The following is a 27,305-nucleotide window of genomic DNA, read 5'->3' as shown; positions in this document are numbered from 1 at the left end:
GGAAATTGAAATAAGTTCAGATGGTTCGGAGATCCTTTGTTAGATGTCATTAGTTTCTAGTTTTGAGTCTGTTCATTTATCAGCATTTTCTGTACTTGCAATACGAGACGAGAATACGTGATTCTGTTCTTGTGCAAATATCGAAGAGAATAGAATACTGTTAACAATATCAATGAAAAAAATGGAACATAGCTTGAGATAATGTAGTATCGTCTTTACAATCCAATGAATATTCACGAAATTTATACTGATTTGTAACCGTGGACTAGTGTTAAACAATTTGCGTCCTGTTCTGCAGATAAACAAATCAACAGATACGTCATCCGTGCCTTGATCGGCGCAAAATAATGATTTCGCGATCGCAGTCCGCTAACCTTATCAGTCATTCGCGATTTTTCGACCGTCGTGTGACCTCCGTTCTTACGCGTTTCAAATTTCGATATAAGTTATTATTTTGTTTCCTGTTGTTTATTGACGTGGAAATTTCGCTGATAGACGATATTTGATCATATAGGATAAGTTCGTGATGAATAAATCGGTACCAATTTGTTATTACGCATTTACCTTACTAAATACACATATATATATATACTAAATACACATATATATATACATATGTAGATGTATGTATATATAAGTATTTTCCACATATTACAGCATGGAAATTTAAAACTTTCTAAGATATATCGATTCTAAAAGCCACTTTCCTATACTTACTTTTTTGTTTTTACTTTCTCTTCAAAATCTGGACATATAAGTCTTAATAAATTCCTTGTTTTCTTTTGTTCTTAACCAGTTGAATTTCTTGAGAAGAAAAACCTAATCGGTAATTCAGATAATTCTACCGAGATATTGAAAAGATATGATAAAACAAGTATAGGAGGAAATAGTCTCGTGCAAGAGAATAAAGTACATCACGTTTTCCAGTATAAAGTCACGTTTCAACAACTGATAGCCTGGAAACTTTTTACTGTTTGAATATGCCCTGATATGCCCTGATATGCCCTGATATGCAGGGTCACACGATTGACCTCGATACTGGTGGAACAACGATAAGGAAGGATGTAAGTAGAGTAACCGCACGTTCGAAATGTGATTCAGTATCTTGCCAGTGCCAAAGACAGTTCTATAGAGCTAGAATAAAAATCAGTGAATGTTAAAAAGAGGATGAACGGATACTGAGACTTGAATAACAATTATTAAGATTCTGGAACAGTGAATAAAATTTTAAGCACCAATTTACATATGTATATTTGAAATTTAATAATACTGGGCAATTGAGTAAAATTTAGTAGCGAATATAAATTTGTAAATCACACACATATCATGGATGTCCTTAGCACTGTAAGTATAACTTCACTTATAGATATCATTAGAAACTGTGAACAAATTATTTATTCTTAACTAAATAGTATTCTTTAATGAATGGAAAACAGAGCTTATAATTGTATTAAGAAAATATGAACAAATATAGGTTAGAGAAATTTAACATGAATATAGTTATAAAAACTGACTCAGTCAGTAGTTCTCAAGACTCACTTTTCATGAAATCGTTGCATCACATATGTGACGCTGATCTCTTGAAATCATTACACATGTATGGTGTAATGATTTCAAGAGATCAGCGTCACATATGTGATGCAACGATTTCATGAAAAATCACCATCACATTTGAAAGCAAATTTTTATTTTCTACATTATCTACATTGTCATATTTATTCATCCTTATCAGGCCTATTTTATATAATTGCATAGAAAAATATATATGTGAGGTGGTTTATGAAGAGTTTTCGAATATTCCAATAGCGAATATGTTCAACAAACAAACAATATTTAGTCTGTAAGTCTGTTCGTTTTCGCTGCACCGCTGAACTAGTTTAAGAAATTTATACACACTATAACATGAGAATTTTATATGTACGCTTCGTGCACTTACTAATATATACATTTCTTGAACTAGTGCAGTTTAGCTAAAAAGAACAGACATACTGATTAATATTGGGTGTAGCCATTTCCAAAATGTTACCATAACTTTTAATTGCTGTTAGAGTCAGTTTCACCTCCGGATAAATTTATCTAATGGATAAATATCTGAAGAGCATCCCTGTACAGAATTAAAATAAATTATAAAAAGAAGAAGAAATTACTACTATATTATATTGTTGTTCAATAGTGTTTTTCAGTATACCAGCAATTTCTTTGTATTCTTATAGTTTATTTTCGTATAGAACGTCCTTCAAATATTTGTTCACTAGATAAATTTACAACCGGCCCTTAGTCTTACAATTAATGTTTATACCTTATCTCCTAACTGAACAAAAAATATATTTAAATCTCAATATTTATAGTATAAAAATGAGCTAAATGGATTTAGCTTTTATAAGATGATAATCAAAAATCCTATTTTCTCATTGCAACTATATTAATAACTCAATTACAATAATACAAGGAGTGAATCTTGTAAAGTCTCGTGTTTTCCTTTACATTAAATGTCGAGATAGATTTTTCAAATGTCATTATTTATAATTTTGAAAAATTACAGTTTAATAAAATTTATGTTATATAAAAGATTAGAAACTTTGAAACAATTCGCTTTTTATCGTACTTAATGATTATACATTCTATACATTGAGTGCAAAATGTATAAGTTGAAAGCAAAATGTTATTGTAAATCTATAGATCTATAGATCATAAAAATATAATTGAAGTTTTATACATATATCAAATTTTCCAATCCGTTTTATCTTTGTAAAATTTTCCTAAAGTCGACGATACGCGTGATATCTTTGTGAGATGAATAAAAATTGTTTTTAAAATAAAATTTGCTGATATTTTCCGCTATTATCATTATATACTAGCTCACATCGTGAAAGAATAGTCGTCGAGATTCATAGGTCTCCCGTGAAGAAAGTTGATAACAGGAAAAATGAGGTGATAAGGCGTCGACTATTTCTTAAAAAAAGATAATACTTAATATGCACAGGCGACAGATTTACGCGAATAGTTCGTCATCAATCTGATGAAATTTTATTTTTACGCCTACTTATCTGTCGAAAAAAAAAACAAGAAGACAAACAGATCCCCTGCGAAGCAAAATGTCCGTGATAATGCGAGAGTCATGCAATGCTCCACTGAAAAACATCACGCGAGCTACTAAGAAACACGCGAGTAATTAATATATCGAATTCTCGGGGAAAAAATAGCTGTTTGTCGCTCAACGATAACCCCGGGTGTCCCGTGTCAGAATGATAAGCATTACACATATGTATGCGAATATCGTGCGCTTGGCCGAGATTGCTCGTCTCACGTGAGCAAACTCGTGACATGACAACACGCGTATTCTTTTATCGCCTGTTCACGCATTCGCGATAATTGAGTCCCATATTCCAATGTAAAATCCAATGCAACTCGGACGCCTGTAGCCTTCGAATAATGTGAATTTTCCAAAGATTTCTTATTAAACACTAATTGATTAAGAAGAGCGTCTCTCTTAGAGCTTTCTCGAAAATTGTTCAATATTTGCAGTATCCGATCTTGAAGTCGTTCCTTGCGGGATCTTTCTCCGGGACTTTCTCCACAATCCTCTTCCAGCCGCTGGATTTGGTGAAGACTAGACTTCAAAGCAGAGTCAATGCTCATTATGCGTAAGTTCGATCATTCAATCTCGGTCACTGCAATAAAATCAAATGTTCAACTTTCCGTTTCGAATTTATGCAATTGCGTACAACTTGGATTTGGGATTCTCAAGTTTAAATCGAGTTGTGCTAATAATGAAAAGTTTCAAATCATTCTTAAGAATTGTTTGCTTAACGTTTGTGTAATGTCTTAAAATCACAGGTTTTATTAATTTAAAATAGATTAATAATAATTTTGTTGTTGAAAATTAAAAAACAATATTTTCCTAATTAGATTTATGTCGCTTAATTTCTTGATTTCGAATACTTTTATCTGAAACGATTACCTACTAATTCTCCGGATCTTTCGTGCAGAACGCCAAAAAGTGGGATGTTGGGAACAGTGGCGCACATCGTGCGGAAGGATAATGTCTTCGGACTCTGGAGAGGGATGACACCGGTAAAACATCATACTAAGAATTTAAGAAAACTCACAATCGAATGTCAATTCATATTGATGAAGGCGATCGTATGTTATATTTGCAGTCCATTACGAGAGTAATTCCTGGTGTGGGCCTGTACTTCTCGTCATTGCACTGGTTGAAACACACCTTTGGTCTGGAGGAACTGACGGCCCTGCAAGCTATTTCCTTGGGTATCACTGCGCGATCCATGTCTGGCGCTCTACTAATTCCCATCACAGTCGTGAAAACGCGATTTGAGGTATAATTAATGAATAAGAAATAAAGTAATTCACGTAGCAACAATAAGGAACACAATAGCGAAATAACAATGAGGCGACGTAAATTAAAGAAAGAAATTGTGTTTTCAGAGCGATGTTTATAAGTACAACAGTATTAGCGAGGCCTTGAAATTGATCTATAAACAAGAAGGAATGAAAGGCTTGTCAAGTGGTTTGGTACCCACATTACTACGAGACGCTCCTTACAGTGGTCTATACCTTATGTTTTACACTCAATTAAAAAAGATGGCTGTTAGCACAGGTATTCAACCGTGTCTTAACCTAGTATCAAACACCCAACAAAATGATTAGAATAATTATTTCTAAATATATATCTATATATATATTAACAGAATTTTCACACAAAAATATTATGTTTTACATGTCGTACTTAGACATTACTTTTTGACACATATATTGTATATTATGCGTGTGAGAAAATTTAAATTTGTTAATCTTATAGGATGTACGATTACAATCTATTATAGAATACTGATATTGGTTCAGATCTTGAAATTAAAAAATTTATTTGTATTCACAAACTTCATTAAGTAAAGGTATATCGTATCTTGTTTGTAGAAAAGACAGTCGACAAGTCGTCCATACCAGTCCACTTCAGCTGCGGAATTTTAGCTGGCATTATGGCTTCTATAGTAACGCAACCGGCAGACGTTATCAAGACCAAAATGCAACTGTATCCAAACGAATTTAACGGCATTTATCATGCGACATTGTTCATTTATAAAAAATACGGTATCCTAGGGTATTTCAAGGGTATCGTGCCCAGAATGCTAAGACGAACTCTAATGACCGCTATGGCTTGGACAGTGTATGAACAGGTAAATTCAAATATTAGATCAAATAATCAAGTAAAGAAGTAGTAAAATGACGAAATGATCTTCGAAGTTAGTTGAGGAAACATTTTTAAACGTTGCCATCTTCAGATTCTTTGCAGAAACTGTCTTTATTATTATAATTTGTTGTTACTAAATGCTAAAACATATTCTTTATAAGAATATACGTTTAATATTGATACTTGTTTCTGTTAAAAAGAATGAAGAACATTTCGCATATCTTCAAGAAAAACGACAATAATAATTAATGAGCGATATTTTATTGTATTGTTTAGGTAACGAGGTTGATTGGACTGAAGTAAACGCACTGATGCAGATCTATTTTTATACCAGAACAGAATTACCATGTACAGTATTAATATAAATTATGTTCAATTGACCACGTATTTATTACATTATATAATAAAAAAAAATGGAATATTTTAAATATACAAACAATCCTTTATATCGTTACTTATTCTTCACTGCACATTAACATTTAGTCGCACATTTAATATTTTTTAACACATTGCGTACGGCACTCTACTCGCTCAACACGACAATTATATACACATTTATTCGTTAACCATTTGTTTTGAGAATGCGCGAGACTTCGTTACCCTGGTGACGTAACAAAAAAATCTATTTTGAATTCCTTAAGTCATTGATTAAATCGAAGAAACCTGAAAACGAGATATCTCGTCGCCCGGCCACAACGTTCGGCTTACTAAAAACGAGATTTCTCGTCACCCGTACGCAATGTGTTAATAATCATCCAAATTTCACTAAGTTAACTCGCGAAATTCCAATTTAAAAAATCTGATGTGAAAGGTCAATAGGTTTCGGCTATTTTAAACATCTTTTCAATTAGAATTACCCAAAATAAAAAAGAAAGGACCAATGAAATTTCGTTGCGACATTGTTTTATTAATTTCAAATAACAATCTTACGAGTATTACAATGTATACTATAGACAATTTACCTTGCTGATTGATCTGTTTATGTATAGACGGCCTAAAAGTAACAATCGCTCGTATCATAAGTTAAGCCAATCCCGATTTCTCTGGTGTTGACGCATATTCTTTCCTTCGTTTGTCTTCTCTTTCTCTCCCACTCTTTCACCACCGTTGAGATTATGCAAAATCTACCTTAACGATATGTTAAGCGACGTCTTACATAATCTCCAGTTATTTCTTCTCGCGTCTTCTTTCTGAAAGTAGAGAATCCGAGTTTTAACAAGAATGTCTCCAGATCACGATTCGATGTGGTCAAACATTGTGCATCATATGCCAGCTTCGCTGGTAAAATCTTGTCTCTCTGTTGTGTTTGTTTAATAAGCGCACGAGGTCCTTATATTAGATGTTATTAATTGTGTCGAACGACATCGGATACGGCTGATGCGCCTGATCACCTAACTCTTATTGTCAGATGAGGTAATGACTTATGGTGAAATAATTGCGAAAATTTTTAAATAATTAAGTTTTCTTTTCAAGGAAATTGTTGCGAAGATTGTCGCAAAAAAAAGAAAAGAAAGTCAATGTTTGCTCTTAGAGATATCGTATTATTTGTCTCCTTCCTTCGTTAATGTTCATTTTCTTGCGTGATGAGGAAATGGTATTTTCGTATTTTCAAGAGAGAGTGAAGATGTATCCTTTTGTGATGATAAAGATAGTGCGGTTCATTAATGTTAGTCTTACTTCCTATGTAAAAAAATGATAAATGTCTTAGTTTCTTCTGTTATTGTCTCGGAGTACGCGAAGCGAGATTCGGTCACTCTGTGCACTGGAGACACAAGAATTTCTGCACTGTCTAAAGTAACAGGCCTAGAATCGTTAGGTCCCTAGTTCGCCGACTCGAAGAAAACATATTCGAGAACAGAAGCAAGGGGAATATTCTCCTGGGCAGGACATGTGTTGGTATTATCATTCCGGCATAAATACCTCGTCAATTGCGTGGCAGAAGCTAGAGCTTCGTATAGTCACAGTCACACGTTTGCAGGGCGCACTCGTAGTTGTGCACTCGTGCATTTGCAGTCGTGGACGAAGCTCTACGAAGCGGGCACTGAGAGCTGTGTCCCCTCCACACTAAATCACTAAATCTCTTTCTCTCTCTCTCCCTCTCTCTTATCGACGCGCGAGCAATACCGCACTTTTAACGAACCTACGAAAGACAGTTCCATGCCAGAGAAGCAGGGAGGAATAAGGTCCAAAATTATCCTTTTATTCAACGGGGAATACGGGCTTACGTATAAGCTAGAGAACGAAGCGAATCCAATGGGAGCTCTCGAAATTCGACTGGAATTCTGGAAACAATGCGTTAAGTGCACGTTATGATAAATAAAAAAAAAATGTACTTTTATACAAATTTGTTTTATTTGGAAGTAGATATATATAAACAATATGGGTCTACATTATCTTAAATATGAGTGTCAACCTGTACACTTATTGAGGCTCATTTTAAAGTTCATCTTAAAACCATGTATCCAAGAATCCAGATGAGTTCACGGGAGTTCATCTCCTGGAAAAAAGGCAACTTTTTGGACCTACATCCATCTGCTTCTCGGATATAGAATTATAATCGGTGAAAGCAAGCGTAGGTATACCTTCTCCCAGCTTGCTTGGTATACAAAGAAAGTGCACGGAATGTGATATCAGTTAGTCAATTGCGTCTCTGTCAGTTGGTGCATCCAGGAGCTACAACCGCTTATTGAGCGCTTAGTGAGCTCTTGTATTGATTGGGGTATACTTTTAGATCTATACGAATGTACCAATCGAATTTAAGAACTCACTCAACGCTCAGTGAGCAGTTGCTGCTGAATGCACCAAGTGTTGTAGTAGTAACCTATTATTATCGCAACCACTTTAACAAATAATTAATAATCACGACTGAGAGAAGTAACTATTAATCAAGTAACCGTCACACACACAGAGATTAATCATTAATCGGTATTGTTTCTGCAATTATTTTAACATCTGATCAATGTGATGATGATCAATTGTTAATGAACGATGGGTTTATTCAAAACACTCTTTGTAGTAATAATTCTCTTTAAAATCACTGCAACAATATGATTTTTTAAAAAGTTTTAAAGAGTCTGACTTTTTAAAGAGTTCAAACTTTTCTTGTTTTTAAAGTTAATACTGCTCGCTAAAATAACTCGCTTTTCTCAGAAAAGGGAGTTAAATCATTGTTGCATTGAATTCATTGTTTCATTATCTACGATACTACCTAGTGATAAGTATCAAGATAAGACTTGTCGGTCTGTCGACTTCACCATCTCTCACACATCACACACTTGATAGCACCATCAATTACGAGTCGCCTTTTTAACGATAAGGAGAAACGTGACAGAGGCCAACGGTGTCAGATCAACTTCTTCATCGAGCTTCACCTCGCGAGAAATGACTAATCATGACGGAAAGTCAGATAGAGAGAGGCGGAGAGAGATAGAGTGTGTTTCAGAGAGAGCGAGAGACGAACTTGCTGTGTGACTTACGCGGCACTTCAAACATCACAGATTATATTATCATGTATATGTATTATGTGCATCGGAATGGCAACTCACCTGGATCGAAAGAGTACCTGTACAGTAATTGAGACGAATATGGTTATATTGTTTGGTGCATACCTGGCTTACTTCTCACTCACTAACCAATCAAGAGAAGTTACTTGTGACTTCGGCTTCGCGAGCGGTGTCGGCGCCGACTGTGATGGCTGGTACCCCGATGATCGCGATTTCCTAGAATCGTTGCGGTTTTCATCATATTTTATTATCAAAAGTGAGTCAATCTTTCGACACGCGTAGCGATCAATTTAGCAATTGCATTGCGTCAGAGTCTACAAAAATTGTTATTTTACCTCGGTTGTGACGTCGGTGACTATCCTCATCACGGTGACGTTCATGTTTATCTCGCGACCTACTTCTACTTCTATGTCCGGAATTTCTGTGCAAAAAAACAATATCTACTTCAGACAGATCACTCTCCTGACTTCCTCGGGTTTGGTATTTTTACCATTAAAAACGATATATAATGAGCAGCATATATAGCGTGAGTACATTTTCATTAAAATAATAGGAAATCTTAATAAAATTTGTGTACAAATATATCTAACAGAAAATTGAATCAATTTTTTTCAAAATCTTATTCAAAAGCATGAAATTTCAAAAACTGATTTCCGTCAAATATCAGTCCATTTGCGGTTTAGTAAATGGTCTGAATCGAGATTTAGTAAAATTTTTACCTATGACTGCTCGAGTCACGGCGTTTATCATCATCGGTACGTCTACGACGTTTGTCCCTTTCTCTGTCACGATCTCTATCTCTATCACCGTCTCTTCGCCGCCTGTCTAGTTCTTCATTCGCACGTGCTCTTTGTTTTCGCTCTTCCTCCCTCTTCTGCTCTTTCTCATCACGTGCTTTTTCACGCTTGCTCTAAAAAAAATGGTTATTGATTAGCATCAAATGGTAGAAAAATATTGTAATAATTTGCAACAAACTTTATTTGATTTCGAGAGCTGACTTTATTTATTCGTTCGTCTCTGCGATATTTAACGTTGTAAAACGACGGACGATGTTTACCATAATTTCTTGAAGGGCGCTCTTCAATCTCGCATAACCCACATGCTGCTTTCCCATCAGATGATCATCAATTCGCTGCTGAGCGTCGCCAACAATTAAAAATGCGCCGCAAACATCACACACCTCCATCTGCTTTTCCTGCGCTGCTGCTAATTCAGCGGTCTGCAAATCAAAAATCAAAATTGTATAATTAATTATAGTGTTATACATTTTTAATACTTAATCATATATGAAAAACCATAAATTGTTGATTATAATTCTAATTGTGTCAATTGTATAGATCATAATTGCGATTTGTACAAAACTAATATACTACACACTTACCTGATTATAATGACTGTTGTCGTTGGACTTTTTTAGGGTCTCTCGTTCTTCTTTTAGTTGATCGCAGAGGCGCATCAAGCCTTGCGCTTGTTCAACATTGCCCTGAATTCCACTTTGTTCTGCCTCATCCACTAATTTATTTATTTTCTCTGTTAATAAAGCAATCTGTTCCTCGTTTTTTTGCGTTTGAGCTAGTGTTAATGTTGGCTGTATAAGATAATAAAATAAATTACAATCACATGTTTCTAACACCCCATTGGTCACAACCTGGAACTTACCGCTTCTGTTCTACCGATTAAGGCCAATCGCTGCTTCCCTTTCACAATTTTACGTTCTACCTCATTTAACATACTCTGGCAATACCTGATAAATTCATCCTCATATTGCTGCTTGCGGTATGAAGGTGGTGCCTTTTCAAACAATTCTCTAGCCTCATCATCATGCATTCTGGGACAAGCTCCTAAATCAGCTCTTGTGTTGACAAACAAATCATGGGGACAGAACTTCACAAGATATAGCTTGCAGAACTAGAAAAAAGTAAGAATTAGCAAACCTATTTTATTCGCTTTCTATATTTTACAGATGTAATTAAGAAATAATTTTTTTTTTTAATTTGTACTCTTGACATAAGTAATAGTTATCAATTATTACAATGGGAAACTATTTTCATTTTACAATTTTTTTAAACGAATTTTAGCGACGGTAATAAATAAGATTTCTTTTATCTCGATCCATTGCTTTCAATCTTACAAGAAGTTATTTCTTACACCGATTACCTTACAATTGTCCCATATATTTAATCTTCAGTAACTTTTAGTTCTGAATTACTTTTTTAATTTAACTTAAAGAGTTAACACAAATTATATATCTGTACCTGAGATTTTCCTTTTTATCTTATTTTTAATTGTATGAACTCTCGATACATCTTATACATTTATATCTTTATGTCTTGAGAAACTTGAAAGAACGTTTAAATCTTCCATTTTGAAAAGTGTCAACGCCAGAAATTTCAAAAAGTCTCCCACGGGCAACTTATCTTTTCCGCGATAGCTCACCTCAGGATCTTCCCAATTAAGTTCTTTGGGCTTTTCATTGGGTAGGACGTTCCTGTTCCTACCCATAAGCTCATCGAGCAATGCGGCAGCCGCGGCTGCGGCCATTTTGTTTTAGTCGCACTGATCGTGACGATCCACGAGTTAAATCCGCACTGCGGGAAACCTCAGAATCGCAATGTGCAGCGGAGAAATACTCTGAACGAGACACAGAATGTGATGAATAAACTATACAACTTGAACGAAACACACAACGACAAGGCACATACGACCGGGGACGACCGTGACAATCGTAAAACGGAGCAACGAGCGTAAGTGCCAAACTCGCCGTCAGCGGCGCTGTCGTAGTAAACAATGACTTCCGAATCAAGTTAAATATTAAATCTATTCTTGTTAACATTTTTCATACATTTCGAACATACAAAGTATAATATATACACAACTAAAGAATAAGAAAAAGAAGAAATGGAAAATACCAAAAGCGCGCAAAAAGTGCGATTAAGAAAATGTAGCTTGAATTTCAACTATTAAAGCCCGTTTACACGTATCCATGCGATCTCACTGATCGTATCGTCGAAAAAATAAGCCAATTGCATATTTAATATAGTATTTTCACCAATATTTGTCGCTGACTCATGAATGCGGCTTACGGAAGTACGTCGTCACGTGAAGTTGGCCGCACAACACGACAGCGGGCAAACGAGAGAGAGAGAGAGAGAGAGGTCGTCGTCATCCGTGGTTGCGTTCCGGTCGGTTCCGGTGACTGTCAGTGCGAGTGTCGGATGGTGGTGTCGGCCGTCGTCCAACACCCGTTTGGAATTCGCCAACGGGCGATGCGATAAATCGTCGTCTTCGAGAAAGCCGCGTTCTCGCGGTTCTATTCTACTGTCGCCTCGAAGAATCAGATGTAGCTGTCATCTTCTCGCGCAGGTGAATATTTCACACCTGGGGATGTTTACTCGACCTTACCTGTCCTTACCTTACCTTACCTCACCTCACCGATGTCTTTGTGATATTCGTAGATTCGTAGGAAAAGGTTATGTGGCAATAGAATCTGAAGGTGGTGAAAGATGCTGGCGACCAGCCAGGTGGATATTCGATATAGCTACATATACAGCTGCTCATTAGCTTGCTCCAGTATTAATGCATTGACTAACAAGCACTAAACGAGCATAGATTTCCAGCTGCAGTGTTGGGAGTGGTGACGATGCAAAATAATTCTAAAACCAGAGAGATGTTTATCGTACGAGCTTTGGAAAAAATACTAGCTGATCGGGATGTCAAGCGATCGCACCTCTCGCAACTCAGGAAGTCCTGCGAGTCTGCGCTTGGTAAGAACTTAAAAATTTGTCCGAGGCTATATGTAATTGCTGTACAAAATTATTAAGAACATATCTGAGATATTATATTTTGGTATAATTTATATGCCAATCTTTTTTTCTAGACTAAGATTCAACAATCTATATTCCTAAACGTATAATTTTAAAGCAAGTACCCAAAAAGATCCTCATTGATTTTAGATCATAAAGTATCTCATGAAGAATTTTTCTCTGCTTCAATCTGTTACTTCATTATACTCATCACTATTTTCATCTTTTACAGAGGATCTTCGCAATGAGATCAAAGACGTGCCGGTTGGGCAGGGTGAAGAGGTAACGTCAAATGCATTGCCGCAGCCCAAGAGCGATTCAAATGTCATCACTGCAGAGAAGTACTTCTTGCCGTTCGAATTAGCATGCCAGAGCAAATCACCGCGGATCGTGGTGACTGCGCTTGACTGTCTGCAGAAGCTGATAGCATATGGTCACTTGACTGGCAATGTGCCTGACTCTACGGAACCTAGTAAGCTGCTGATCGTGCGCATCGTTGAGACCATCTGCGGCTGTTTCACCGGTCCGCAGACCGACGAGGGCGTACAGTTGCAGATAATCAAGGCCTTACTGACCGTAATGACGAGCCAACACGTAGAGGTGCACGAGGGCACGGTGTTATTGACGATCCGCACCGTCTACAACGTCTACCTGGCGTCACGTAATCTGGTGAACCAGACGACAGCTCGCGCAACCCTCACTCAGATGATCAATGTGATATTCGCGCGTATGGAGTCTCAGGCCGAGGAGGAGAGCGTGAAGATCGACGGTGAAGCTCAGCAAGAGACCGGAGGAGGCACTGTCGTGGCGAACGGTGAAGCTGAGGCAGAGCTAAGCGCAGAGAATGCCACCAACGGTGATGCTACGGATCCTCAGACGATTGTCCGAGGCATCCTCGACGATGTGGTAAACTCGGTGGTGCCGTTGGAGGAGGAAGTCAGTCTTGAAAATGGGCCGGAGGACAACGGCGACGAGGCGACCGCCGAGAGCGACAACATGGTCACCGCTAAGTTCACGCATGTGTTGCAGAAAGACGCGTTCCTCGTGTTTCGCGCTCTCTGCAAGCTCTCGATGAAGCCGTTGCCGGACGGCACCCCAGATCCGAGGTCGCACGAGCTCCGCTCCAAGATTTTGTCGTTGCAACTGCTGTTGGGAATCCTGCAAAACGCCGGCCCGGTGCTGCGCTCGAACGAGATGTTCGTCATCGCGATCAAGCAGTATTTGTGCGTCGCCTTGTCGAAGAACGGAGTCTCGTCGGTGCCGGAGGTGTTCGAACTGTCGTTGGCTTTGTTCTTGGCACTGCTCGCGCGCTTCAAGGTGCACCTCAAGATGCAAATCGAGGTGTTCTTCAAGGAAATCTTCATGAACATCCTCGAGACTTCCAGCAGCTCCTTCGAGCACAAGTGGATGGTTATACACGCGCTCACTAGGATCTGCGCGGATGCCCAGAGTGTCGTCGACATCTACGTTAATTATGATTGCGATCTTTCCGCCGCCAACCTCTTCGAGAGGCTCGTCAACGACCTATCCAAGATTGCCCAAGGTCGTCAGGCTTTGGAACTCGGCGCATCGCCTAATCAGGTGCGTTTTAACTGGGAGATTGGAGGACAATTGAGCAAAGTAAATTTTCATTTATCTTAAATGTTAGGTGTCAACTTTAGCGTAAAATCTGTAAAATTCTAACATGCTCGATAAAGCAGCATCTACAATACGTGTAGTAAGCTTTGAACCGTAAGAAATTGACCAATGATAACCGATTATTCTTCTCACGTTCGACTGGTTTCTACGACTTAAGACTTATTACACTTACTGTAGATACCGCTTAGTATGACTTGTGAAATTCTTCCGATAGAACTTTTGTCGAACTACAATATATAAATTATCAGGGTTGCCGCAGATCTGGAAAACCGAGGAAAATCAGAGAAAGATATAAAAAATCTGAAATTTACAACTTTTCTCACAATTGTATACTTTTCTCCAATACTCAATTTATTTTTCGTTGACTTGAATTTGCGTTCAGAATTATGTTACTAAACTTTTAAGTTTGTGTTATTTCTAATAATATAAGCTACTTTTCCTGCAATCTCTGTCTCTAAACGTTCAAATTTAAGATAACACATTGCTCATGGAAAATTCTCCATCGTTGTCTAGAAAGCATGGAAAAATCAGAAAATTTCAAAATTCATTTTGATAACACTGATTATTTAACTTCTCTATAGCAGTTTCTGAAGCGTTCAATATAATAACACGAGCGTTCCATCTTTCCAGGAGAAATCTATGCGCATCCGCGGATTGGAGTGTCTCGTGTCCATCCTGAAGTGCATGGTGGAGTGGAGCCGGGATTTGTATGTGAACCCCAGCGTACCTGCGGACCAGCAACCGCTGTCGGACCCGCCAGACCCGGCGCCGGAAACCCCGCTACCGCGTTACGGCAGTGCTGGTAGTCTCTCATCGGCCAACTCCAGTTTGACCGGCAACAAGGAGGTGCCGGATTCGCCAGAACAATATGAAGTGCAGAAACAACAGAAGGAGGTATGGGAGGCCGGCATCGAGATCTTCAGTCGAAAGCCTGGCAAAGGTGTGCAATACCTGCAAGAACAGGGCCTGCTCGGCACATCGCCGGAAGACGTGGCCAGGTGGCTGCATCTGGACGAACGACTTGACAAGACAGCCATCGGTGACTTCCTGGGCGATCACAATCACAATCAGGTGATGTACCACTACATCGACCAGATGAACTTCGCCGAGCGCGATCTAGTCACTGCACTCAGGTACTTCCTGGAAGGCTTCCGGCTACCCGGCGAAGCGCAGAAAATCGATCGCTTGATGGAGAAGTTTGCCAGTCGTTATTGCGAGTGCAATCCTAATAATGGGCTGTTCACCAGCGCGGATACCGCTTACATCCTCGGTTTTTCCATCATTATGCTGACGACCGACTTGCACTCGCCACAGGTCAAGAATAAAATGACCAAGGAACAGTATATCAGGTATATTTTAGTATAAATTTATTAAATTAGATTGTGCAATCTGTCATTTTTTGCTAAAAAAGTTTTGTGAATATGTTAAATATGATATAAAACCGACAATTTTTTATTTTTTTTATTTAATTTTTTATATACAGGGTGTCTATTGCTAGGTACAAAAGCTGTCATATACTTATACATTAGATCATCCTGAACAAAAAAAGTCATTTACCATTTTGCAAATAATTATGAAAATTTTAGAATTATTAATTAAAGAAGCCTCTATATATGTGGCTATTTTCAATCATAGATAACTCAAAATTTTGATAGAGGACCCTTCTGTTCACATTAACTAAACTATCAGTATATGAACGGATAGAACATTTGACGACAACACCCTGTATACTTGAATTAGTGTAATACATTAAGTTAATAACGTTGCCACATAATATGGGCTAATTGTTAAATATAAAATAGGAAATTGAGAAATGTGTGTAGCGCACGTTCTTGATGCAGGACGATTGAAGAAACTCAACGAATCTCTTTATTTTCAATTACCAGGTTGAATCGACGTATCAGCGACAACGAGGACCTCCCCGAGGAGTACCTTTCCAGGATCTACGACGAGATTGCTGGCAACGAGATCAAGATGAAATCGAACCCGAACAACAGCCGACTCGCCGGCAAGCAACTGATCTCGAGCGAGAAGAAACGGCGATTGTTGTGGAACATGGAGATGGAAGTGATCTCCACGGCGGCGAAGAATCTCATGGAGTCCGTGAGCCACGTTCAAGCACCGTTCACCACGGCTAAACACTTGGAGCATGTACGGCCGATGTTCAAGATGGCCTGGACGCCGTTCCTCGCGGCTTTCAGCGTCGGACTTCAAGATTGCGACGACCCGGAGATCGCGTCGCTTTGCTTGGACGGTATCAGGTAAGAGAATATAATGTAGAAAGTTGTTGAATGGCTGATTTATTAATTCAAGATAACGTTTCCATGACTTAAGTTTTTGTCTTAAGTAATACAATGACTGTCTTGTGTTTGAAGTCTTGATCATTTAGACAGATTTAAAAGCAAAGGATATTACCTTAAAATTACAAATCAGCCATTCTGCCAAGATCCTTACGTTGCCCGAGACATTTTAATTTAATACAATCAAAATCTAATCTGTAAATATAAAATGCAGCTTAAATATATACATTTCAATTGGTGACGTTCCAGATGTGCCATCCGCATCGCCTGTATCTTCCATATGAGCCTAGAACGCGACGCCTATGTGCAAGCATTGGCGAGATTCACCCTGCTGACGGCCAACTCCCCCATCACCGAGATGAAGGCGAAGAACATCGACACTATCAAGACCCTCATCACTGTGGCTCATACTGACGGCAATTATTTGGGTGGCTCATGGCTCGACGTTGTCAAGTGCATCTCGCAGTTGGAGTTAGCGCAACTTATCGGCACCGGCGTGAGACCCCAGTTACTGGGTCCGCCGTCGAAGCCGCACTTTCCGTCGCCTTTGGCGAATTTCGGTAATCTCACGCATTCTGTCGGCTCACATCAAGCTAACAGTCTCAATTTGAGCTCGCTGGACCCCAGCGTGAAGGAGTCCATCGGCGAGACCAGCTCGCAGAGCGTTGTCGTGGCCGTCGATCGCATCTTCACCGGCTCCACCAGACTCGACGGCGACGCTATTGTTGAATTCGTCAAAGCTCTCTGCCAGGTCTCTCTCTCTCTCTCTCTCCCCCCCCCCTCCCTCTTTCTCTCCCTCTCTTTCTTTGAAATGAAACGAGCAATTTTTACACAATAAACATTTATGCAATTTACATGATATGGATATTCGTCGTTAGGTTTCCCTCGAGGAGCTGGCGCACCCCACGCAGCCGCGCATGTTCTCCCTTACGAAAATCGTCGAAATCTCGTATTACAACATGGGACGCATCAGGCTCCAGTGGTCCAGAATCTGGCAGGTTCTCGGTGATCATTTCGACAGGGTAGGATGTAGCCCTAGGCAAGATATCTCGTTCTTCGCCGTGGACTCTCTGAGGCAGCTAGCCACGAAATTCATTGAGAAAGGCGAATTCGCCAACTTTAGATTCCAAAAAGACTTTCTCAGGCCGTTCGAGCATATTATGAAAAAGAACAGGTAATTCTGTTTGATTTCCTCAACTTCGTTTCACTTTTCGCGACATTACGTTGAACACTGTGATGTATCTATTTTAATTTACATAATTTTTTTCACATAATCGTATCTCTAATGAGAGAGAGTGAGAGATGTATTTCGTCGTGGAGTGCAATTCGATTTAATTTGATGCAGGTCTCCCGTCATCAGAGACATGGTGGTTAGATGCGTGGCGCAGATCGTTCATTCGCAAGCGCCCAATATCAGATCTGGTTGGAAGAATATCTTCAGTGTTTTCCACCATGCAGCTAGCGATCGTGACGAGTCTGTCGTCGAGTTGGCTTTCTCGATGACTGGCAAGATAATAAGTAAGTAACGATCAAATACGTTTGTATGTTTTGATTGTATCAAATGTTATATTACTATCAGAAATTTGTTAACTTTTACATTACTTTAAGAAATTTGTTAATTTGGCTTCTTCAGTGATTTCTGCGTTCATCTTGTACTTTGAACCATATGAATTGGTTTTGTAATACATCACAATCGGTGAATCTGAATTAATTTCATTTTAAGTGGATTGTATTAATCTTATATTTATCATTTTTAACTCGTGCACAATGTGTTTACAGACGAGCTGTATGCGGAGGACTTCAGCATCATGGTAGATTCTTTTCAAGACGCCGTCAAGTGCTTGAGCGAGTTCGCATGTAATGCGTCCTTCCCGGACACTAGCATGGAGGCAATTCGGCTGATACGTTCCTGCGCGTCTTATATCGACGCGAATCCCAACTTGTTCGCCGAGGGTATGATGGACGACAGTGGAATGGTTTCCGAGGAAGACCGAGCCTGGGTATCGTTCTCTTCATTCACTTTTTCGTATTAACCCTCAGTTGTCACAACCTCGGAATTTCACGTTGTTGTTACAACGGGTAGGACATACCCGAGCTGTTTCTGTAAAATCAAAAGATATTCAACGAGAATATATGCTGTCCTCTCATAGTAGGACGTTCATTATCTCAATTTTTTTCTATTTTCTCTTAGGTAAGAGGTTGGTTCCCGCTGTTGTTCGAGCTATCTTGCGTAGTGAGCAGATGCAAGCTGGACGTCAGGACGCGCGCATTGACGGTGCTCTTCGACGTTGTCAAGACGCACGGCGCGTCCTTCAAACCTCATTGGTGGAAGGATCTCTTCCAGGTTCTTTTCAGGATTTTCGACAATATGAAATTGCCTGAGCAGCATACTGAGGTTCGTGTCTTCCAAATAATTAAATTGCGTCTTTTAATTTTCATTTATTTACATTTTTAATTTCCTGTGTCCTTCTTCTGAAATCTTTAATTTCGTGTGTAGATAATTTTTTTTTAACTGCTTTTAAGACACTGTCGCAAACCGAAACCGATTTCTACGAAGATACGCAACGATTTCCCTTTAAAAGTAACCGCATGAACAAACGCATCAACGAATGTTACAGAAAGCCGAATGGATGACAACGACGTGCAATCATGCGCTTTATGCCATCGTAGACGTCTTCTCGCAGTTCTACGACATCCTGGGTCCGTTATTGCTGGAACAGCTGTATTCCCAGCTGCTGTGGTGCGTGCAGCAGGACAACGAACAGTTGGCTCGATCGGGCACCAATTGCCTGGAGAACCTGGTCATCAGCAATGGTATTAAGTTTGACGAACAGACCTGGGAGAAAACGTGCCAGTGCGTGTTGGACATCTTCGAGAGCACTTTACCGTCGGCGCTGCTCACGTGGAAACCACAGTCACCTAACAAGGAGTCCGACCTCGACGTGATCACCGGCGAGGCGGACGGTCATCATATCGGTATCTTAAAAAGGAGCAACAGCGCGCAGAGTTTGAACACCGAAATCCTGCCGAAAGCGAAGCTTTTCTCAGCATTGTTGATCAAATGTGTGGTACAATTGGAGCTGATACAGACTATCGATAATATCGTTTTCTACCCGGCGACCTCGCGCAAAGAGGATCAGGAAAATTTAGCGCTCGCGCAGGCCGACATGCTAAATGGCAAGACGTCGGAGCTTGTAAAGTGAGTCTTTCCGTTCAACTTCGAAATAACGTATTTTGCAAATTTGCAGTACTTGCTTGAATTTGTTTAAATTGCTTTAATTACAAGTAACTATACGACGACTTGCGTTTAAAACATTATCAAATATCTTATATTTACAAATATACTTTTATCCGTGATTGGAATGAAAAGTTAATACGAATTGCTATTTAACATTTTTTATTTCGTTATTCTTTTACTATACTGTGTTATCCAAGAGATTTCTCGTATACTCATTTTATGTATTTTTTCGTCTTAATACGATGCATTTCTTTCCGTCGAAAAAAATATCTACTTCTGAGCGAACAATTCCGATTTATAAAGATATCGTTCATTCATGGAATCTGGCTTTCAGGGCCGGCACCGATCAGCAAAAGGAGGAGCAGGGCATGTACTGCGCCCTGACAACCAGCCACCTTCTGCAGCTGGTCGATTGCCTGTTGCGGTCGCATCGTTTCGCTAAGAGCTTCAATTCTGACCACGAACAGCGCAACGTGCTGTGGAAAGCCGGCTTTCGCGACAACGTGAAGCCGAATCTGCTGAAGCAGGAGACGCAATCGCTCGCCTGCGCGCTGCGTATCCTCTTCAAGATGTACAGCGACGAGGTACATCGCGTCGACTGGCCTAAAGTCGAGGCACGACTGGTCGAGGTTGCGTGCGAAGCTCTCGAGTACTTCCTCGCGATCGCCAACGAGGCCCACCGCGACGCATGGACGCCGATCCTGCTGCTACTGCTCACCCGTATCCTCAAAATGAGCGACCATCGTTTTGCGGTGCACGCCTCGACCTGCTACCCTTCCCTCTGCGAAGTGATGTGTTTCGACCTCAAACCGGAGCTCAGGTCGGTCCTGCGCAGGTTCTTCCTCAGGATCGGGCCAGTCTTCAGGATTACGCAGCAGTAGTGACGAGTCGGCGAGTAGCGATGGGCTGATGACGAATGTTTCGAGATTATTTCGACTCGAAACGGCGTAGGTTTCTAATTGCTTCGAGTATTATTCGAAGCTAGTAAAATATCAAAATTCCTCAAATTTACAGCAATTTAAATTTAGCGATAAAGTATCGTAAAACGAGATTTTAGCATCCCGAAAAAGAGAGTCTCGAAGCTTTTAGAATTATTAAAATTATCAAATCTGTCGAATCTGTCAAATCCACTCAATTTTTAAGGAATTTCAACATCTTCGCGCAAGATTTCAACATTTCAAAATTTAGAGATTTTCAAGATTTTTAAAAACTTTGTGATCTTTAGCTTCAACAAGACAGTAAAGATTCAATAGGAGTTTATAGTAAATCTTGAAGAAGCCCTCATTTGAAATAATATTTGAAGTGGTTCGAAATTCTACGCTAAGATTGAATCATCTGAATATTTGCAAGAAGACAAGGTTGAATGCCTATTGTCTACGCAGTAGTAGAAATGTAATTAATTGTAAAGCGCGGTTAGGTACTTCGGCCCGTGTTAAACTACTTACATACGATCCAATGATTCGCATGAGTTTCTGTTGCACCGAATTGTTTGATCAATTTTGCATTATTTTACATCTCACACATTTCACTTTGATACTTTGATTCGTCTATGTGGCACACCGCATTTAACGCTAAATGTAGCCTGCTTTTTATTCGTCCAATGTGCAGATTTGTGAACAGCGTATCAACGGCATTCTACAATAGTATGTATCGTGTGACAACTTGTTATAATTATAGTAATATTCAAATCTATAGTATTATCAAAGTGATATTTATGTTTCATTTACCGAGTAATCTGCACATCCACCCAGTTCACATTTAGCGCTGAATGTATTACGTGAGACACGCACTATTGTGCACACGTTTGCGCAACGTTTGTCGCAGAAATCGCTGGATCGCATACGAGGCGTTTAACGCTACGTGTACACACATGCGTCTATGTAATATATTGGAACATATACACGTATATAAAATGGTACGGAATATCGTGGAAATCGGCGACATAAATATATGTGTCTTTGTCGAATTTGAAATTGATTCTTCTTTAGCGTAATCTTAAAAAGCGATTCAAACAATCATTTGTGCCGATTTTATTTGTATAATTTTCGTTGTATAATTTTCATTGTCCGTCTTAGAAAAAAAAAAAATCACTAACCAATATATGATGAGAGACTTGATTTAAGAATCTGATACACTACAAAAAAAGACATTGAATTTTTAACATAGGTTACGTTTTATGTTTATCTGCTATTCATTAGTCTATGTATTTCGCAAGAACGTATAATTTACACCTGGAATACTTCACTGAATGGACCACTCATTGTTATTTCCAAGAAAAGACATTTGTTCTTCAATCTCAAAATCGACAATACCTTATTAATTACAGAATTACGTCAAATTCAGAATGTCTCGACATTGAGAAGATGCAGTTTTATTTACCGCTAACTGTGTGTCGTCGTTGTTCCGTCAAGTAGACGATGAAATGTCGAGGAGAAAAAACTACCGCGAGTTCCCATATTTCTTGAAGAGTAAGATATGTATAGATTATAAATAGCGATTGTGTGAGTAGTTAGCTAGGCATTGTTGAAGCGATAGTCTTTATAATTTGATAGAAAACGAGAATGAGTGTGTGCGTGACAAAGGGGCAAGTGCTGTTGTCAATACGTAGAAAATTTAAAATAAGACATCNATATATATATATATTTATATATATATATATTTATAAACGTGCCGGCGTAAGAAATGTAACGCTTAAATAACTTATATATATAAATAGCAATTGGTCCTTTGACGTGATTCGATCTTATTTAAATAAATTCAATGAAAAAGATGTGTTCATGAAACAACCTCAGACTCAAGTCCTCGAGTTTCACGATTGTAGCTTCTTTCAGTAATGATAGTTTTCATCTTTTCAATATTTCGTAAAACCGTACGTATTCTGTTGCATCGTCCTTTATATTAAGTGCTTGCAAAAGTTCGTATATTAAAACCATTTTTATTTATTAACAACAATGAGATGACATATAATATTTTAATCAAAGTATTAGCCGTCGCTATCAAAAACCTTTTGTCATCTTTCGAGAGATAGTTTGATTCCGCGTTGATAAAATCACTCATCTTTTGAAGTGATCAATTCATCGACTTATTTCCGCATTTCCTCAGCATTTCGGAGCTTTAATATATCAGATATAACATGCTGTATTGATTTGGATGGATGAAAATTAGATGGGACGATGTCTGGAGAATGTGTTGAGTGTGGCAAAACTTCCCAATCTAACTCTAATGTCTCTTTGGTTGCAACAACAATATATGGCGTTATCGTGAAGCAAGATGACGTAGCGCCGATTCGTGGCTATTTGAGGGAGTTTTCCTGTATGGCTTTATTCAAATGCCATAATTGTTGGCAATCTCCTGTGATTGATATTTGTTTAATTATTTCATTATCGTCGTTTTTGCCAAAGTTGAATTTTATCTATTTTTCATGTAGGATATATAAGGGAATAAAAGTACGCCAGATTTGTTGTTGAGTCGTACTACGTGCTCGATTTTTCATTAGATAGTGGCGACTCGTAGCGGCGACTTTATGAAGTTAATTGCAACGTTTGCGCGAAGGTAAACGTGATAATCATTATAACCTCCTTCGATAATTTTGATTTTCACAAATATATTGATAATGCTACACAGTTTCATACGTAATTGGCTTTAGTTTACATGTTGTGATAAAAACAAATGTCCAAATCCATTTTAACATAATTCGATTTTCATATCTACATAAACATTATAAATATTCCTATTTTACTATATTCTAATACATATTTGTGTATTAATATATGGTTACAGATTAGCGTGACATCAGTAGAAATTCATTTTGAACAACTGGTGCCATCGTAAAATGCCATGAACGATCTTAAGGTGTATCCTTACTTTATAGACATATAATCTCTTTCAACGACAGTAAACTTTATTATTCGATCAAATGTTTTTAACCAAAAACCTTAACATTGCACAGAAATCTATCCGTGCCTTTCCCAAGTGCGAGGGAAGCAGAAGTAGCATATGAGGTGCTTCGAGTCGACGAGGAACCGTCTAGAAGTGCAGTGACCAAGAAGCTTACATTAAATAATAATATCCTAGAAGTGTGAGTACACAACAATATGATTTTCTTTTATATTGCTTTACTAACATTCGTCATTTCTTTCACAGATCATTCAGTGGCAAAGAAGCACGGAAGGTACGTGTAGGACTTACATCCTTCTTTGACAGTCTTTTACTAGTCACAGAAACCATTCAACAATTCGGCCCACCTGAACCAATATACAATCACTAATTAGCCAATAGTCTTTTGCTACCATCTTAACTAATTATGTGTTATTGATATTTAAAAATGTACATACGTAATTATGGAGCATACTCCTGCACCTTATGGGCCCAGAGCCGTATACGGATACGCTATGCACATAGGCTCAAACATACTCTTCTTGTTGTATGTAATATGGGCTTTGGTGCCAGATGAAGTGTTGCATGATTATTTGGGCCTGACATACTTGCCATCTAAGTATTGGGCAGTGGCACTACCCATATGGGCATTGACTGCCTTGGCCACATTCGCGTTTCTCATTTATCCAGCTATCAATATGTTAATAACTCCGGATATCAACGATCTCAGAACTATTACGGACAAGCATGCTCTGCACAGGACTGAGACTACTCCTGGTGGGATACCGTCAGTATCTGACATACCCATAACGGAAGTTTGCAGGACGCTATATCTGAGGAACAATAAATCGTGATTATTACCCTTGAAGTGATCTTGTTCTTTGTTGAGGTTCTTTTTGCATTCCGCCGGAAATAACGTTTGAAGTATGCGACGTCAGTGGTAACTGCCAAAGATCGGGTATAGAATCTATCTAGTGTAAAGTCTTCCAGAAAATTAACGCATCAAACGTGTACCAGATATCCTTTATATATTTTTCACTTCATACATTTATATTACTGTTCCCTATATTACCTTGTTAATAAATTGTGTATAACATCCAATCAACATAAGAAGTCTCATTGGAAGTTATCATAATTTTTTCTTACATAATATAATATGAAGGTCAGCAATTGCGTCAGAGTATTACTTATATTATAACATGTACGACTACAAACATCTCCGCGTCGTTATTATATAAGTCGATAACCACTCGGTAGTATAAGTTGAGGAAGAGGAGCGATTACACGCTGATTCGTAATGAGAAACTTTGTTCTTGCGAAGAAGAGAGACACGGATAGAAATGATATTGAGGACGATTCTCCGACGACCTGTAATCTCCGTACCGAAAATCGTCATCGTGAGATCGTGGATCTGCGACGATCGTTGAGAGACAAGATTAGTAAACACGAGATATTCTATAGTTTCGAAATTGTTTCCAGAAAGGAGTCCGGTACATCTTACCAAAGGTTCGTACAGTGAGAGAAATCTTCAGGCAAATTATAATATTGATAATGTGAATAAGTAACGATCTTCAATCGCTGGCATCTTAATGTTCGTGATTTGAATTTGATATTTTACTCAAATTATTGCAATTGATTCTCATTGACGGTAAATAATATCCTTCAAAAATACTCTATTAAAAAAATGTATATAACGTAAATCAGGCTTCTCGCGGAGATGGATAAATACTCGCCTCTTTTTTACGCGTTAACGTGGCATGTTAACGAAGGAGTTTCTGGCAATAAAAATTATGCGCCTTTGGAGATATTAAAGAACCTCCCGAATAACACGCTCTTACATCTAGCAGCTAAGGGTTTGAGGCGTGACGAAGTCGTCAGTATCTTAGAGAAAGCCCTTACGCTTGAAATAGTCAACATATTTGCGCTACAAGGAGGTAACGTATCATGGATCCTTTCCACCTTTATATTTTTCAATAGGAACGAATAGGAATTGAAATACAAAGATTCGTTGTCCATTAACGTCCCGCAATTCGTGAGAACTCTTGTGTTTCCGTGCCAAAATATTTCCATGATGCATTGCTGCAAATAATTCTACTAGAAACGGATCCCCGATGAAAATATTTTGCTGAAAGTACCGTGAAATCAGCGAAAAGTGAAGTGAAAGTTATTTCAAAATGAATCATAATTTTCCTTATGAAATTGAATATAATACTGTGAAATGTAAGGAAAGTTAAATTATATTGTTGTAAAGTAATATATTTTTAGAAATATTAGATAACATGAAATTTAACCGAAAACTGAATTTTTACTGAAATATCGATGGAATAATAATAAAATATTAATTGAGAGGGAATTTCAAATACATTTCAGCAAAATTTCATTATATTTTCAGTAAAATATTTCTACCAGAGATGGTTCGAGCTTTCGACGCAAACTTTCGAATTCCAAGATATATCTCGGTAGGTCCGGAATATGTACTTCGAGGTATGCGTCGCAATGTCACTTAATAATTTGATTAATTAATTTTTATTAGTATCTCGTACGTTGCGTTTGTCCAGGATCAAAAAGGTTGAGTTCAAGATGTAATCTTCGCGGTTGAAGTTTACTTATCGATTTCCGAAATGTTTTGCCGAAAAGACAAAATACAAGATTTCGACTGAATCGCAGATTCTTCGTCCGGAGACGGTGACTTCGTGCACGCAAGTGAATTGGTCGCTTTTATCAGAGAACATTTCGGCGACGCGTTCTGCGTATGTGTAGCGGGCTATCCGCAGATGCACCCAAAGTCAGCCTCCAAGGAGCTCGATTTGCATTATTTGAAAACGAAAGTAACGAGCGATTCCTATATCGATTCGCGCGATAGCAATTCAATGTCACGCGAACGAGATTTGCGATAGATATTTCTATAAGCGCAGATTTTATCTGGAATTTTTTAGGTCGAGGCCGGCGCAGATTTCATCATAACGCAAGTGATTTTCGAATCTCAAGTTTTCATTGATTTCGTAAAAGATTGCCGAGAGATCGGTATTCAGGTTCCAATTATACCTGGAATTTTCACACCAACGGATTATGAGTGTTTAGAAATGATGGAGCGTGTTTGTAAGCTCGACATTCCGGGAAAAATTAAAGACGATCTGGCGCGAATGAGGGGCGAGGACACAATGATGAGAAAATTCGTACTTGAATTAACAGCACAGATAATCACGGATGTGATTGGAAGCGGAGCAACTTGCGGCTTTCACTTATTTACGCTGAACAGGTAAATAGACAACGCTTAAATGCGATATACTGCAGCCACTTAACTTAATTAGACATATATTTTTACATATTCCATATATACATATGTACGCATTTATATCATATTTCTAGATTATCGCTATTGACGGAAATATGCGGTCACATAAATTCTTGCAAACAGATGACCTAATCTTTCTTAAATTTGTTCAAAATGGTGTCAACGGATTTACCATCGAGAAATTTCCTGCCGCTTTATTTACGTTTCTATTTACAAATTATAATTAAAGTCACAGAGACAATCGTTCGAATAAATTTTGTACGAAATAGAATAAAACCACTATTGCAACGCATCGTGTCGGCACATTTTATTCAATTCCATCTTGTCGCATCTATATTTTTATTTTCTCAATGTATGTTAACAAATTCAACGTATCGTCGTTACGAAACAATTACGTTGAAACCGACCACGACGTTAGGACACGTTAAGAGGAAGAAATTTGA

The 27,305-nt window shown here is 38.4% G+C and overlaps 6 protein-coding genes and 1 long non-coding RNA gene across 16 annotated transcripts; 5 read left to right on the top strand and 2 right to left on the bottom strand.

Annotated features, from left to right (window-relative positions):
- Nucleotides 1–48: 48 nt before the first annotated feature.
- On the top strand, nucleotides 49–7,538 carry LOC106745799 (solute carrier family 25 member 38). Of its 4 annotated transcripts, XM_014621738.1 has the most exons (9): nucleotides 49–538; nucleotides 797–826; nucleotides 928–1,064; nucleotides 3,526–3,644; nucleotides 3,990–4,074; nucleotides 4,161–4,337; nucleotides 4,447–4,618; nucleotides 4,936–5,195; nucleotides 5,486–5,577. In XM_014621738.1, the coding sequence occupies exons 3-9, from the start codon at nucleotides 1,011–1,013 to the stop codon at nucleotides 5,510–5,512; spliced, it is 894 nt and encodes a 297-aa protein (XP_014477224.1). In that variant the 5' UTR covers nucleotides 49–538; nucleotides 797–826; nucleotides 928–1,010; the 3' UTR covers nucleotides 5,513–5,577. The 4 variants fall into 4 exon arrangements, with proteins under 4 accessions (XP_014477224.1, XP_014477223.1, XP_014477225.1 ...); XM_014621737.1 differs by lacking the exon at nucleotides 797–826; XM_014621739.1 differs by having other exon boundaries at nucleotides 49–1,064; nucleotides 5,486–7,538.
- Nucleotides 3,515–4,193, bottom strand: LOC106745802. The gene is made up of 2 exons (XR_001374553.1): nucleotides 4,110–4,193; nucleotides 3,515–3,671 (listed from the first exon to the last, which is right to left on the bottom strand). It is a non-coding gene; the product is annotated as an uncharacterized LOC106745802 (long non-coding RNA).
- LOC106745798 (luc7-like protein 3) lies at nucleotides 6,096–11,498 on the bottom strand. 6 transcript variants are annotated; one of them, XR_001374551.1, is made up of 8 exons: nucleotides 11,149–11,495; nucleotides 10,372–10,620; nucleotides 10,094–10,300; nucleotides 9,770–9,931; nucleotides 9,432–9,622; nucleotides 9,048–9,133; nucleotides 7,130–8,928; nucleotides 6,096–6,399 (listed from the first exon to the last, which is right to left on the bottom strand). XR_001374551.1 is itself a non-coding variant. In XM_014621735.1 (8 exons), exons 1-7 carry the CDS (start codon nucleotides 11,251–11,253, stop codon nucleotides 8,855–8,857), a joined length of 1,074 nt encoding a protein of 357 aa, XP_014477221.1. In that variant the 5' UTR covers nucleotides 11,254–11,495; the 3' UTR covers nucleotides 6,096–7,706; nucleotides 8,818–8,854. The 6 variants fall into 6 exon arrangements, 3 of the variants coding, with proteins under 3 accessions (XP_014477221.1, XP_014477222.1, XP_014477220.1); XR_001374550.1 differs by having other exon boundaries at nucleotides 6,096–7,491; nucleotides 7,623–8,928; XM_014621735.1 differs by having other exon boundaries at nucleotides 6,096–7,706; nucleotides 8,818–8,928.
- Nucleotides 11,499–11,783: 285 nt separating this feature from the next.
- Nucleotides 11,784–22,313, top strand: LOC106745794 (brefeldin A-inhibited guanine nucleotide-exchange protein 2). 2 transcript variants are annotated; one of them, XM_014621725.1, is made up of 12 exons: nucleotides 11,784–12,075; nucleotides 12,168–12,476; nucleotides 12,748–14,096; nucleotides 14,784–15,502; nucleotides 16,040–16,414; nucleotides 16,703–17,204; nucleotides 17,332–17,627; nucleotides 17,799–17,971; nucleotides 18,233–18,453; nucleotides 18,645–18,848; nucleotides 19,072–19,652; nucleotides 20,026–20,572. In XM_014621725.1, exons 2-12 carry the CDS (start codon nucleotides 12,353–12,355, stop codon nucleotides 20,570–20,572), a joined length of 5,091 nt encoding a protein of 1,696 aa, XP_014477211.1. In that variant the 5' UTR covers nucleotides 11,784–12,075; nucleotides 12,168–12,352. The 2 variants fall into 2 exon arrangements, with proteins under 2 accessions (XP_014477211.1, XP_014477212.1); XM_014621726.1 differs by lacking the exon at nucleotides 11,784–12,075 and having other exon boundaries at nucleotides 12,353–12,476; nucleotides 20,026–22,313.
- Nucleotides 22,314–23,254: 941 nt separating this feature from the next.
- Nucleotides 23,255–23,976, top strand: LOC106745793 (EKC/KEOPS complex subunit LAGE3). The gene is made up of 4 exons (XM_014621724.1): nucleotides 23,255–23,323; nucleotides 23,472–23,545; nucleotides 23,641–23,769; nucleotides 23,835–23,976. The coding sequence occupies exons 2-4, from the start codon at nucleotides 23,529–23,531 to the stop codon at nucleotides 23,956–23,958; spliced, it is 270 nt and encodes an 89-aa protein (XP_014477210.1). The 5' UTR covers nucleotides 23,255–23,323; nucleotides 23,472–23,528; the 3' UTR covers nucleotides 23,959–23,976.
- Nucleotides 23,977–24,023: 47 nt separating this feature from the next.
- On the top strand, nucleotides 24,024–24,435 carry LOC106745792 (phosphatidylinositol N-acetylglucosaminyltransferase subunit P). Its single transcript, XM_014621723.1, has one exon. It carries the CDS (start codon nucleotides 24,032–24,034, stop codon nucleotides 24,419–24,421), a length of 390 nt encoding a protein of 129 aa, XP_014477209.1. The 5' UTR covers nucleotides 24,024–24,031; the 3' UTR covers nucleotides 24,422–24,435.
- A 91-nt stretch (nucleotides 24,436–24,526) lies between these two features.
- Nucleotides 24,527–27,145, top strand: LOC106745791 (methylenetetrahydrofolate reductase). The gene is made up of 5 exons (XM_014621722.1): nucleotides 24,527–25,073; nucleotides 25,272–25,501; nucleotides 26,235–26,395; nucleotides 26,504–26,826; nucleotides 26,937–27,145. Exons 1-5 carry the CDS (start codon nucleotides 24,865–24,867, stop codon nucleotides 26,992–26,994), a joined length of 981 nt encoding a protein of 326 aa, XP_014477208.1. The 5' UTR covers nucleotides 24,527–24,864; the 3' UTR covers nucleotides 26,995–27,145.
- The last annotated feature ends 160 nt before the right edge of the window (nucleotides 27,146–27,305 follow it).

This window comes from Dinoponera quadriceps, unplaced genomic scaffold, assembly GCF_001313825.1.
Source record: "Dinoponera quadriceps isolate SergipeBrazil2010 unplaced genomic scaffold, ASM131382v1 scaffold1658, whole genome shotgun sequence".
Lineage (NCBI taxonomy): Eukaryota > Metazoa > Arthropoda > Insecta > Hymenoptera > Formicidae > Dinoponera > Dinoponera quadriceps.
This window is presented reverse-complemented; position numbering and strand designations above follow the sequence as displayed.

What these genes read in the sequence shown, in the direction of transcription:
- LOC106745799 (XM_014621739.1), top strand. Translation starts at nt 1,011, where the DNA reads ATGCAGGGTCACACGATTGACCTCGATACTGGTGGAACAACGATAAGG. An exon ending in GAACAACGATAAGGAAGGAT is followed by an intron (nt 1,065 to 3,525) that starts GTAAGTAGAGTA and finishes CAATATTTGCAG; the next exon opens with TATCCGATCTTGAAGTCGTT. An exon ending in TCGTGAAAACGCGATTTGAG is followed by an intron (nt 4,338 to 4,446) that starts GTATAATTAATG and finishes TTGTGTTTTCAG; the next exon opens with AGCGATGTTTATAAGTACAA.
- LOC106745798 (XM_014621734.1), bottom strand. Translation starts at nt 11,253, where the DNA reads ATGGCCGCAGCCGCGGCTGCCGCATTGCTCGATGAGCTTATGGGTAGG. An exon ending in TTAATTGGGAAGATCCTGAG is followed by an intron (nt 10,621 to 11,148) that starts GTGAGCTATCGC and finishes ACTTTTTTCTAG; the next exon opens with TTCTGCAAGCTATATCTTGT. An exon ending in CGTGACTCGAGCAGTCATAG is followed by an intron (nt 9,134 to 9,431) that starts GTAAAAATTTTA and finishes TTTTTTGCACAG; the next exon opens with AAATTCCGGACATAGAAGTA.
- LOC106745794 (XM_014621726.1), top strand. Translation starts at nt 12,353, where the DNA reads ATGCAAAATAATTCTAAAACCAGAGAGATGTTTATCGTACGAGCTTTG. An exon ending in CTTTGCTTGGACGGTATCAG is followed by an intron (nt 16,415 to 16,702) that starts GTAAGAGAATAT and finishes GTGACGTTCCAG; the next exon opens with ATGTGCCATCCGCATCGCCT. An exon ending in TCGTCAAAGCTCTCTGCCAG is followed by an intron (nt 17,205 to 17,331) that starts GTCTCTCTCTCT and finishes ATTCGTCGTTAG; the next exon opens with GTTTCCCTCGAGGAGCTGGC.
- LOC106745793 (XM_014621724.1), top strand. An exon ending in AATAATAATATCCTAGAAGT is followed by an intron (nt 23,770 to 23,834) that starts GTGAGTACACAA and finishes TTTCTTTCACAG; the next exon opens with ATCATTCAGTGGCAAAGAAG.
- LOC106745792 (XM_014621723.1), top strand. Translation starts at nt 24,032, where the DNA reads ATGGAGCATACTCCTGCACCTTATGGGCCCAGAGCCGTATACGGATAC.
- LOC106745791 (XM_014621722.1), top strand. Translation starts at nt 24,865, where the DNA reads ATGAGAAACTTTGTTCTTGCGAAGAAGAGAGACACGGATAGAAATGAT. An exon ending in TCCGGTACATCTTACCAAAG is followed by an intron (nt 25,074 to 25,271) that starts GTTCGTACAGTG and finishes AACGTAAATCAG; the next exon opens with GCTTCTCGCGGAGATGGATA. An exon ending in TGCATTATTTGAAAACGAAA is followed by an intron (nt 26,396 to 26,503) that starts GTAACGAGCGAT and finishes GGAATTTTTTAG; the next exon opens with GTCGAGGCCGGCGCAGATTT.